The sequence below is a fragment of the Hemibagrus wyckioides genome, linkage group LG05 (genome assembly GCF_019097595.1).
Source record: "Hemibagrus wyckioides isolate EC202008001 linkage group LG05, SWU_Hwy_1.0, whole genome shotgun sequence".
Taxonomy (NCBI): domain Eukaryota; kingdom Metazoa; phylum Chordata; class Actinopteri; order Siluriformes; family Bagridae; genus Hemibagrus; species Hemibagrus wyckioides.
In genome coordinates this window covers 15,213,317-15,226,758 of record NC_080714.1, presented here as the reverse complement: position 1 = coordinate 15,226,758, position 13,442 = coordinate 15,213,317, and the positions used below count along the sequence as shown (strand labels likewise).

The window sequence follows — 13,442 nt, the reverse complement described above, 5'->3', positions numbered from 1 at the left end:
ACTGCATCGACGTGAACAGAAATTTTCCAGTAACCTAAACACATTCTGTTTCAGCTGAGCCTGTACTCATTAATTAGACATTCACACACCATGTACTGAATTTCACTGTGGTTTCAGATGACAATAGTGAATGCGCGCACACACACACACACAGAACACACAGAGAGGGGGAGAGAGAGAGAGAGAGAGAGAGAGAGAGAGAGAGAGAGACTGTAATTTTACCTGGATGGCTGTCGGGCCATTTAGCAAATCCACCCACCAAACTGTCTTGAGTTGACATGATGTAGTTTCGGTTCTTCTCAAAATCGGTGTATTGAAATACATCAAGGAGCTGAAATACAAAAGCTAGATTTAGTTCCATTTCCTCTGAGAGGTGGCATGTTCATCTATAATCTATTGCTGATGAATTACACAAACAGATACACCAAGTTTATGTAAAATGCACACTACACCATAGGGCATTAGCACCGCACTGAATAAAAAAAACAATGCAATCTGGTTTGTGTCTAGATATAGGGGTATAATAGCTATAGATAATGTTTTTTTACCATCATCTATATCATATTGCTGTATACCCATAGATAATCATACAGTATAATCCCTAATATTGAAAGAGCAAACCCTGAACCTCCATTTACCAGTATACCAGTAAGGTCGGTTGATGGAACGGCTTGAACATAAACAAACAATCATTTGCTCTGTTTCCTCACACAGAGAACACACACCGACAGTGAATGATCTCTGCTCAGGACAAACACACATTCTTCTAACTGACAGTAAGCAAACGCAGACAATACACACTGAAGAATTGTGCTCAAACAGCCAAACCCAACACGTATGCTGCTGAAATAACACATTCCCATGGGAATCATGTAATGGATAAATAATAATGTGCTTTCAACAGAATTTTATTACTTAGATTTTTTATATATAGGTTTATTAAGGATATTCAGAGCGTAATGAGTGACCACTAGGAGGAAATATGCTGTAATCACAATGCTTTCCAGAGTGATTAAATGTTCCTTCTGTCACTGGGGGCACATGTGTTTGTGTGTTTGATTGAAAGAATACAGAGAAATAACAAACCAAAACAGATATCCATAGTAAAAGCTTTAAGTCAGCTCAGTATTTCAGCCTGTAGCTGGTCAGCAGACCACGCCCTGGTTTCAGCAACATAGAAATATGCCTCATATTTCATACACTCATCCATATTGTTTGACTTGCAATTACTGAATAGTTGTTGGAACAAATCCTCAAGCATCAGTGGAAACACAGGCATTCAATTACCTCCAGTGTTGCTCCCACCCAGAATGAGTAACAGGTATCCACAGGTTTATTGGGGCGTCCATGGAAACCATTCTGCTGTCTGAGGATGCACCACCTGCGTATTCGGTTCAGTTCACGCTCGCTGAACATCTCCTCTAATTTACCCATCAGACAAAGCGTAGCGACAGCACAAAATGTGGAGCCACCTAAGAAAAGACAGACACAGTAAGAATACCGCGTGTTAATGAAAGTCTGTAATAAGAGAACGGAAACGTAGCAAGGATGGTGATGGGACGGTGTACATGTTAGACAAGAAAGGTTTTCCTATAATTATGATAAAGTGGATTTACTGAGATTTCAGTCAGGTATAATAAAGATCAATCATATGCTTGAGGCTGAATATAACATGTACCATCTATGTGAATAAAATATATAATTAAATAAAATTCAAAACTGCCTAGATTTAAATACAAGGCCAAATATGGAGTAAAATCACAAGTGCCTGAAGCACTCCTGTCCTGCACATTTAGACTCACTTCCTGGGACGTTCCACCAAATAATAGCACCTGACCGGTGAGTTACTGTTGAAGGTGGAGCTCTGGGAAGATCAAAGAAACTGTCAGCAATGTCCTGTGATCTTTTGTTGACTCACACAGTGATCCCAGGAGCTGCAGAAACTCAAGTGAGCTATGACTATTCAGGGAAGATGAATAGATGGTGAAAGAGAATGCAGCCTGCTCTCATTGAACAGGGACAAGGAAGCAACAGATGGCAGCCACATCCTGAAGAGGCTGATACGTGCATGTCCATTTGCGTGGGCAGTACAATGCAACATTTGAAATAAGCTTTGCTCACCGTGCGACTCCAAGCCAGCTCCTTGACCAATGCCGTTGTCATAGGACTGGAAAGAATGATCAAAATCAGAAAGGGGTTACATAACTCCTACAGTTATTAACACAAAAGATATAAACAAAACAGATTTGGAAATTAATCTGTAGTATTCCATTTTTATTATAATATTAAATATATATTCTGTACAGACACTTTGTACTTCGGTACAGACACTTTTACTCTCACTTGAGCAGAGGTGGACTAATGATAAATTCATTAGCTAGCACACTCAGTAGGTGTATAGCTCCAGTGTGCTGCCCAGCCCCATGTTACTGACTATGCTATAAAGTGAAAACTAATATAACGCAATAAGAACTAGCAAAAATGTTTATATAGAACACCGTGTTTGCGCCTGGTGCTCAGATATACTGATGGAACGGTGGTGAAGTGAGCACTTATATGCTCTGCTTGTTCTCTTGGTGGAATCCATTTAAAAAGCAGTGACTGAGTAACCTAGCTACCTACATGAAAAGGATGCACACATCATTTGAGCATGTGCAATTTTATAATCTAAACCAAATTAATACTAAGAAATCTAGCTAGTGAGCTAATTTATCACCTTCCATTTAAAGTGTTTCAGTGTGTAAATAATATCTAACAGCTAAATAACAAATAAGTTGGTCCTTGTATCATGGTGTACTTGTACTCTTCCACAATATGGCTTAGTTTTTGTGTCCAATAATACTTATACAATAAAAAACTTATACTTGTACAATAATACTCAATTGTATAACTTGGGACAATCCTATGTTGGATACAAAAAGGTTCAAGGTTCAGGAGTCCTGTAATATCTGGGAATTATTTTGCTGCTTGACCGACAAACTTCTCCCAAATATTCTGCTTTCTTCCCTTTTTAAGTAATTCTTGGATTTTTACAGATGATCATTCTGAAATGAGTATGCATGTTTTTTTGTAGTGTACAGTTTCTTTTCCTATTTTAACTAAACGGTTTTCCGATATTGATGAATAACAGTTCTTAGAATGAAAAAGCTGATGCATTTCGGGGTACTTTACACAAAACATCACGTGAATATTATACAGGTTTCATATCCCTTCTACAATAAATTCAGGTGTTTTCCGAGAAAACAAATGCATGAGAAAACCATTTCAACTGCTGCCAAACTCCAAAATTTTCTGATGATCCACATATGCCTTAATCAAACCAACAAACAAACCAAAAAACACCAAACCACTATGTTCCCTCTCCCATGACACACATTCGGTTGAGACTTAGCCTTTCCTTCTTTCCCATGGCACACTAAATCATTTACTAGCTGATTATATTGTGCGAATAATCATGTAGGTATGGTTAAAGGAACCATCACTATTATAGATAATATTTGAGAATGCCACTTTTATTTCATTTATTTTGCCACAAAGATTATTTTGACAAGGGCTTTAATATTTTGAAGTACTGGAGCAATACTCATGTGGATCATGTCCCGAAGACTAGAAGACAGACTGATGCTTAAACATTTCCTACCTGACAGTATCTACTTCATTGCAAGTGGCATACACATTTTCTCTCTAGAGCCACAATCAAGAGGAACCTCTTTTTCCAGAGGGAATATGGGCTTGATTCATTTTAAATATTTATTTATTTATGGACACTTTATTATACAGTCTGTTGAATCCAGAGCCTTGTGTCATACAAAACAATACCCTGTATGGCTATAGCATCATTCATCTGCTACTCACTACATGTTTATCCCCCCACGACATTCTGTGCAAACTTGAGCATCCCAAGAGATTAGCAGTTTCTGAAATACTCAAATCCCTCCACACTGTTTCCCAATTCTGATGTTTGATGTGGCTATTAACTGAAAGTCCTGACCTGTATCTGTATGATTTAACTCTCAAGGCAAGACAAGAAGTCATTTCAACCTTATACAGCTGCTGCAGTATGCAGAGCTACAGCACATAAACTAGGGACTATGTACAATTTTAAAGTACACTGCTACTGGATAACTAAATGAAGTAATGTGGACATAGAGTGTATGTGCAAATATGTCTCAGTTACAGATATAGACGCAGCTGAGCATTAGGTACATAATCACAATCATACAGTCATCAGCCATTTGTTTAGCTCAATTAGTCACATACTGTTTTATTTAGACACAGCCGAGTGATTCAATTTCACTTTAATACGGCCTACTGAGTTTAAACAGGCTTTTAATTCCACATTAAACAATCCCTAAACCTGACTTGTTTAAATAAACAGTTAATGTCACTTGTGTAATCCCAGAGTAAACCTGAAATGTATGCGACACTTTTCATGGCACAATGGATCAGAGGCAAGGCAGCAACACATGATACCAGGCATGATCAAACAAAAGCGAAACAATAAGCTCTGCTTCAAACAAGAAGAGAGAGACAGAGACTGTTCCACTCTACCTCCTCATTCATGAGGAAATAACTATAAAAGTTAAACCCATCTGCAATCTATAACAAGCAAATATTTATAACCACCTCTTTTCTGTTTCCTACCTCATGGGAGGGTTTAGTACTCCAACACCAAAATGTGCTCCTAAGAGGATTATGCCCTGAAAATCCCTCCAGCTCAGCTCCATTTATTTATAGCTAGCTAAGAGCAACACAGGGCATCTGTTTATACAGGTTTGATATGGACAAGTGCAAAAGTTTGCGTCCTTTTATCGTGAAACATTTAGTGTGTGATTTATTAGATGGCTGTTCATTACCAGTAATAAAAAGTTAAGTGTGTTAAGATAAAAATCATAATCTAATAATTCTCTGGTCAAAAGCTTTCTGATTCTCTAATAACTTATGTCCAGCCTTTGCTTTTCTAACAGCCTCTAAATTGCTTCATGTCCTCAGAAAAGTTTTTAGATCCTTTGTAAGACTGACTTCACCACCATTCTTACTCAGCGACTCTGTTAGAACCCGGTTACTCTCTTGCTGCGAGACAAAAACATTTTATTTATTTATTTTTTTTTTTACAAAATGAACAGAAATGAAGGCAGACAACCACATCATTACGAACTTTTGCTCATGCAGTGTCACAGGGCAGCGTAACACGCTCGGAGGAAAGGGCTTATCTACCCTCTTCTGCATACACGAGCTCACAGATGACCACAAATTGATTTTTTCTTCTAAGCCAGATGAAACTTTTTCATGCTCTTGGGGTTGAAATGAAGAACAGCGGTAAAGGAGTCCCGCTTTTGTGCTCAGATAATTACTGTATCGGATCTGCTTTCTTTGCAGATGTGTGTAACTAAAAGACTGATCAGTGCAATGTGACTGGAAAGCAAAAACGAGCTCACTACAAGGCAAATGTTATTAGATTCCAGGTCTCTGTAACTACACTAATGTCTTTATTGCAGGGGCTGCTAGCTGTGCGCTAGAGAGAAAGGAAGTCGATAAATCTAAAAGTGGAAGTGTCGGCATCTCACCATGCTCCTCCTGATGTAGTCGATGGCTTTTGTGCAGTCCATTCCCGACCAGTCGTCCAGCATATAGCAGATACATGCGGCGCAGTACACAAACCTCATGTCGTTCTCACTTCCCTCAGGCACAGCATAGAAGCTGCAGAGTAGACAAAGCACACAGCAAACACTTTAACTTTCATTTTATTCAAGTTGTCTGTCTTGAGCAGACTCACAAGTACACGTTTAGTGTTTAAGCATTTGCAAACACACCGTCTTATATCTATTACAAAATAAACTTTGGGATATGTTACTACCTGGCAAACTCCACAGGACACAGCACTGACATCTATATTTGTCTTTGTAATCTGACTGTTCAGTACAGAAGTGTAACCCCTGAGCTCCCAGTGGACAAAGAGATGACAAAGGCAGACTGTACACAGCTCCACTGGATATAAAGAAATCTTGGTGGTTTAGAAGATTTCTCTCTCAATGACAGATTCTGTGGCTTAAATAAGGTTGCTTTTGTTTTCATCTTCTCTGACTTAAAATGATGAGGCGTAAAAGGTTTCAGGATCTCGGGACAAAATGCTTCACTGTAGGTGTTAAAAATCAGGGACTGTATTCACAAAGAATCTTATAGCCAATTTGTCCTAAACGGCAGTAAAAGTTTGAAGGATCTCTAATTAAAAGCCAGTCAGGAAACTGATGAGAGATGAGAAACTTTTACTGATGAGAAACTTTTAGTAAGGAATTCTGAAGCATACCCGACCCCGCTGCTAAGCTTGAAGCAGTGTTTAATGAATTAATGTTAACACAAGCAAAGTATGAGAAGTAGACTATTAGCTATTCTTATAGCTTCTTTTCCCATTACTTATTACTTATTGCTGCCATTCTGTATAACACAGCTGATCATTCTGAAACACGTACACGCATGCTGGGTTTTTTTTTTTTTTTGTAGTGTACAGTTTCTTTTCCCATTTTATCTGAAGGGTTTTTCCCCCCATATCGATGAATAAAAATGCTTAGATTAAGAAAGCTTTTGGATACTTTAAACAAAACATCCCGTGAGTGTTAAAATACAGGTTTCATATCCCTTCTACAATAAATTCAGATGTTTTCGGAGAAAACAAATGCCTGAGAAAATGCGAGATGACTGCTGCCAAACTCCATGCACCCTTCTTGAACACAATTTTCCAAGGAAACAAAAACACAAAATGCTTTATTGTAGGGTTTGTGTTTTTTTAAATGAAATAAAATAAAAATAATCAGGGACTGTATGAAGCAGTGTTTGATGAATGAATGTCAGCAGTAGCAAAGTAAACTCAAATAAAATCTCAATTCACAATGCCATATTATAATAATACTGTGATAAAAGACTGACTTCATACATGAAAATCTAAGTGCTCATATAACTATGTTCAGCTTGTCAGCGTATACATGAATCACACTGAAGTTCCACACATTATAATAATAATAATGGAATTTTACGTTCCTTTACACAGCGCTTACGTGGCAAATTATACTTGTCTGGCTTTATAGTGTGTGTGTGTGTGGTAACACAAACAGTCTGCATAATGCAGTCCCTCCAGGGTTTCACAATTTTGTGACCACAGAAATGAACAATTCCACGATCATTGAGGTAGTTTGTAATTTTTCAGAATTACTAAAGGCCTTTTTACAGATTTGGTGCAGAAGACTCCATGTGACATTATCACAACACACATTCAGCCAAAGCCCACTTCAATTCACGTGTGTCAAACATGAGTACAGCTACATTAGTATTAGTATAGTCTAACAACACACATAAAACACAAGTAGCTTTCTGGGGGAAAAAAGCACAAAGCAAGTTGCATAGCAAATTGTGAAAGGAAAAAAAAATCACTGTAAAATAAAGCATTCTTGGCTCACAAAAGAATTACCACAAAATACTGGAGGGACAGACAACTTCATGTAACCATAAGGGCAAACAAGAAGTGGACAAAACCTTGAACTGCAACGATTCTGAATAATTTCTCTTAACACACTATAAATCGCTAAAAGTATGAACACAGCTGAGTACTGAACATCCCATTCCAAACCCATGGACAGTAAATATGGAGTTGTTGCTTTGCTACCAAAATGAGTCTCTACTCTTCTGGAAAGGCTTTCTCCTACATTTCTGCATCATGACTATGGAGATTTTGCCCATTCAGCCACAAAAGCAGAGGAGTCTGCACCCTGATGGCTGGCAAGAAAACTTGGCATATAAAAGGTGCTCAGTAGAGTTGAGGTCAGGGGCCTGTTCAGGTCATTCGAGTTATTCCACTCCAAAACCTGACAAACCACGTTTTCCTGAGCCTCGCTTTGTGCACAGATGTATTGTCATGCTGGAACATGTTTGAACTCCTTAATTTCAGGGAAGTAAAACAATGCTACAACTTTGGGGAAGAAATTAAGGTGTTATGATCAGGTTTTTAGTCATAGAGCATAGATAATGTGATTGCATTTTTTCCAATAAAATCACTGCAATATTCACAAAATCTGTAAATGGCGCATTGCTAATAAACATTGTAAATAAACTAACATGTTCGCACTACCGCAAAGTTTCCGCAAAACTTTTCAGAGCTTTAAGTGCTAAAATATTTTGTGAATTCGTCCAAAACTGGAAAGAACTTTGACGTCATCCATTTGCTACTTACTGTATATTACCAGCTCTAAGATTTATCTGCTGAATTTTATTTGTCTCTGATAGTTCTCTCGTCTTAAAATAATCTTATAATGAATAACACCTCCCAGATCGACTTCTGTCAAAGGAGGTGCATATTAAAGCATCTGGGGTTTGGATTACCACAGCAGAGAGAATAAATACCTGCCATCCTCCAGCTGTAGAGCCTTCAAACCTGCCAGACAGGCCTCCTTATTGACCCGACTCAGGTCATCTCCTAGAATAATGAGACAGGCCAGCCCAGTGTAGGTCATAGCCACATGACCACTGTCATACGGATGAGGAGTTCCAGGACCCTAAAAACAACATGACACAAAGTTAGCCACACATCCATGACTAAACTGTGCAAAAGTGTGTTAAATTCACAGACAACTTTAGATGTAAATCTGTATATTGACATGTTAATCGCAAACACAATGATGGTCTTTCTGACAGACCGAACCCTTAAGCTAATACAACATTAATACCAATAAACCAGACAGTTTATTAGGTACACCTTCATTCATTTCTCAATTGAACAGATATGCGCTTGTGTATGGCACTGGTACAGTTGTACATGTTCACAATTAGGCAACTTATTGCTCCCATTTCTGCTTCCACCCTTTAGACATTTCCTCCCTATTTTATTGTTCCTATATCCTGCTTTTTTCCCTCCCATCCATTTGGCTTTAACAGTACAAAAAAGTAACTCTATATAACAGTATCAAAAGTCCACATTGTCCTCCAAAGAGAGGGGAAATGAAATGAGAAGATGCTCAACACAAAGTGTGCATGGAAAAACATGAGCTATTATCTCTATTAACTCTACACCTCCAAAATGAGCCAAAATGGTTTCTGTGTTAAATGAAGTGGCCAGTAAATAACACACCAGTGACACTAGTGCACCTCATATATGCTTACCAGGGCAGCTTTTATTAATGTACCACTATCATGTCAATATCACTGCTACGATCCACCATCTGAATAATACGTGCTCAGCAGTGGTCTGTGGTGCTCGCTTTCCACTGATGGATAGCACAAAGCAGGTCAACACACTGCCTACAGTCAGTAATTCAATATCTACAAAGTGCACCTCAGCAGTAGGTGTGCCTGCTATAAAGGCCAGTATGTTCATCAAGTGTATGCAGGTCTGCTGTTGAACAAGACCCTACCTTTGAGGCATTGTATGGAACACCGATGTGTGATGACCCCCGGAAGCCACAGCGCCAAAGATTAGATTCTGGTGATAATGAGGGAGAAAAACAAAAAGTCAGGCAACAAACCATCAATACCGAAAAGGTCAGGCTTTTCAGTTCATACAAACACCAACACTGCCATCTAATGGTCCGCATAATAACCAGTAAGTTTAAATAAAAAAAGAAAGAAAGAAAAAAACCCTGCTAATTTCCCCAAAACGACATGTTTATTTGAGACCTTTATTAATAGGAAAAATAATTAACTACACAATAATGGAAGTACTATAATCAAGAATTATAAAATTACAATAATTATACTACATTAAAACTTTTATTTATTTTTATTACAAAAAAATTATTACAAACACACAAAAAATAAATAAAAAGAAGGAAATAAACAAAAAAAATCTATATTAAATTTAAGCATAATTGAATGCTTGAATTAAATGTGACAATTTATACAGATACCAGCTCTAGTGTGCGTCTATTTTAAATAAAGTTATTTGGAAATGGAAATTAATGGAAAAGGATTTTAGTTGCAAGCAAAGTTTGTTTGCAAGTAGCTATTATATTAAGTAAATATAAGTATATTAAGAATAAGACAGAGGACGTACGATCTTCTGTTGGTAAAACCTGTAATGAGTAGATCCACTCAGTCAAGCTGGGCTTGTCTACAACATCCAAGGCATCAAGAACATCAAGTCCGGACAGGGCAAAGAACACAATTGTCAACCTAGAGTTAACAGAAAAACAAAAACATAGGGAGATGCACAATATTGCTGAAAGTTTTGGGACACCCCTCCAAATCATTGAATTCAGGTGTTGGGCTTGGCCCCTTAGTTCCAGTGAAAGGTACTCTTAATGCTTCAGCATACCAAGACGTTTTAGACAATTTCATGCTCTCAACTTTATGGGAACAGTTTGGAGATGACCCCTTCCTGTTCTAACATGACTGCACACCAGTGCACAAAGCAAGGTCCATAACAACATGGATGAGTGAGTTTGGTGTGGAGGAACTTGACTGGCCTGCACAGAGTCCTGACCTCAACCCGAAAGAACACCTTTGGGATGAATTAGAGCAGAGACAGTGAGCCAGGCCAAAACTGGGATGTCTCCCTTTACATGCACATGAATGTAATATGGAGTTGGTCCACATTTTGCAGCTATAACAGCTTCAATTCTTCAGGGAAGGCTTTCCACAAGGTTTAGTGTGTTTATGGGAATTTTTTACCATTTGTGAGGTCAGGCACTGATATTGGACGAGAAGGACTGGCTCACAGTCTACGCTCTAATTCATCCCAAAGGTGTTCTATCAGGTTGAGGTCAGTCTAGTTCATCCACACCAAACTCACTCATCCATGTCTTTATGGACCTTGCTTTGTGCACTAATGTGCAGTTCTGTTGGAACAGGAAGGGGTCATCCCCAAACTGTTACCAAAAAATTGTGAGCATGAAATTATCCAAAATGTCTTGGTATGCTGAAGCATTAAGAGTTCCTTTCACTGGAAATAAGGGGCCGAGCCCAACCCCTGAATTCAGTGATTAAAGGGGTGTCCCAAAACTTTTTGCAATATAGTGTATTAGGACACATTTAAACAAACGACATAACAGAAAAAGCATTTTTTTTGCCATGTGTACAGTATATTACACAAAGATCATACACTTTATTCAGATGAGAGGTCACGTGGTACCTGCTTTTTTTTTTTTTTACTGGTTTTAACGCAAATAAATCTACATATTAGTACTACTTTTGTATCGTCATGGAATATATGTAGTCTGACAGCATCACGTGGAAGTAATACCATTATTTACATATAAATCACCAGTCCAGTGTCTAACATTTGGAATATTATCAATCGTATATAACAGTATTAGGTGTTAGTTTAGTTCTCTTCCTGATGCAGTTACATGGCTAGCACCACTAGCTTAGCTTAACAACGGAAACCCGTGTTAAAACACCAGAACAGAGGTCAACTTCTTCATGTACCTGCTGGTTTCATATGAAGCGTATCGCTCTGGTAGGACCTGAAGGCACCTCTGGAAAAAACGTACATGTCTGTCTCTTAAAAAATCAATATGCTCAAAATCATCAAATGAATTGCCTTCTTCCGCCATTTTTACTAGTGCAGGCAGCGTTACGATTTCCGGTGGAGCGCCATTATGGGAAAACATCCGCGAAAATAAAAGTCCTGTTGGTTCAAATATGGCAACTCCCGTTTATACAGGGATGTGGGGTCCTTTATATATAAAAGGGGCCCTATTAAAATATTGCATATAATATACTTTGTCAATTAATGTGGGAAAATGTAAGAAGCAAATACTGGATCTCTCTCTCTCTTTTTCTCTGTCTGTCTCAAACAAAACTTAATCTCACCTCATCAGTATTAAAGTAATTATACACTCAACAGAACTGAGCAAAAGACTGTTTTGTGTCTCTGATGCTAAAAATGTACTCTGCCACGTTGTACTTTCTATTTAGTGCTCAATAACATTCTAGTTTACTTTGGTTTTTACTTTCACTTCCCTAGTGGTTCAAATATGCATTTTACTAGCTTTTATAATTTGGTTTATTTTAATTTGGTTTTGTTTAGTTGCGCTGGTCTGAAAAAGATTGTTAGATGTTGGTGGGGTTGTGAGTTTCAAAGCCAGCTAAAAGAAGGGACTGGTGTTAAGGCTTAGCTCTTGGGTTTTTCAGCCCCTTGATGTATTTCAATGCACAGATTTTGAGAAGTATAGTGTCTGATTCCATATCATCCCTGGCTGTGTGTGCATTTTACATAAACTTGGTGTTAATCTGTTTGTTGTGTTGTGTAATTCATCAGCAATAGTTTATAGAGGAACATGCCATCTCAGTGAAAAAAAGCAATGGAACTAAATCTAGATTTTGTATTTCAATACAACGATTTTGAGAAAAACTAAAACTACATCATGTCAACTCAAGACAGTTTGGTGGGTGGATTTGCTAAATGGCCCGACAGCCATCCAGGTAAAATTACAGTCTCAGTCTCTCTCTCCCTCACTACTGTGTCTCCTTTCACCCTCTGAATCTGCTCAATTTATCTTGATGCTCTATTTCTGTTTTCTGCACTTGTGACTGCTGTGGATTGTCCCAGAGGGATACTACAAAGATTTGTGGTTTCCAAAGGTAGTTCATGCCCAAGACCCACACTTTGTGTAAAATCACATCGATGCTGAAGACATGTACCAAAGAACATGCACCTCTGATAATATGTACCATAATGCTCATACTGAACATCCTTTCAACACATTTCGACATGGTTTGATTTTATAGTATACAACTGTGGAAGTACGATGAGGATGTATAATGATGGAGCTGTATTTTGTTTTGATTCTGGATTCTCAAGATTTTTTCCCTAATGTCACCTCAGGCATTTTGTTCTTGCAGCTGGCTTGCTCAATAGGAATGTAATTACACACATACATCCTGATTTCTATCAATTTCTGCAATACAAATACAAGCTACAAGCCTCATTAAAGCTACTGAATTCAATTCAATTCAGTTGTATTCATATTGCTCCAATAACAATGGACATTGTCACAAAGCAGCTCTACAGGAATCTCTAAAGAACAAGCCAGGGGTGATTACGACAAGGAAATACCCCGAGATGACATGAGGAAGAGACCTTGAAAGGAAAAAGACAAAAAGGAACTCATTTTCTTCTGAATGACACCAGATTTTGCAACCATGAGTCATTACTCCATAGCTGTATTCTACAAAATCAGAGTGTTGAAATAATCTTCAGAGTAAAATACTAGTTTCAATTATATACATGAAAAATTTGGACAGACATGAACGACAAGGTTTTATTTACTTTATCGGTAGTTACAGAAGACCCTTAAACTAGCTGCTTATGCTAATCATACAGCAAATATTATTCAGTATCTATAGTGAGGCTATTAACAAACACTACTGTTACACAGTGCTTTAGTGAAATGATGTGGCCTGCTTTTGTGTTGAACAAGCAATGAAATTTTATCCTTACTGCCACATTTTACATA

The 13,442-nt window shown here is 37.9% G+C and overlaps 1 protein-coding gene across 1 annotated transcript in view; it reads right to left on the bottom strand.

Annotated features, from left to right (window-relative positions):
- The window catches only part of pggt1b (protein geranylgeranyltransferase type I, beta subunit), a 16,744-nt gene extending 5,150 nt beyond the window's left edge, over positions 1-11,594 (bottom strand). The window contains exons 1-8 of the mRNA XM_058389806.1: positions 11,410-11,594; positions 10,037-10,155; positions 9,399-9,466; positions 8,392-8,543; positions 5,568-5,700; positions 2,122-2,167; positions 1,288-1,472; positions 223-331 (exon numbers count right to left, since the gene is read on the bottom strand). Of these exons, the coding sequence (XP_058245789.1) occupies positions 223-331; positions 1,288-1,472; positions 2,122-2,167; positions 5,568-5,700; positions 8,392-8,543; positions 9,399-9,466; positions 10,037-10,155; positions 11,410-11,594 (997 nt within the window). The remainder of the gene's footprint in view (positions 1-222; positions 332-1,287; positions 1,473-2,121; positions 2,168-5,567; positions 5,701-8,391; positions 8,544-9,398; positions 9,467-10,036; positions 10,156-11,409) is intronic.
- Between the last annotated feature and the right edge of the window lie 1,848 nt (positions 11,595-13,442).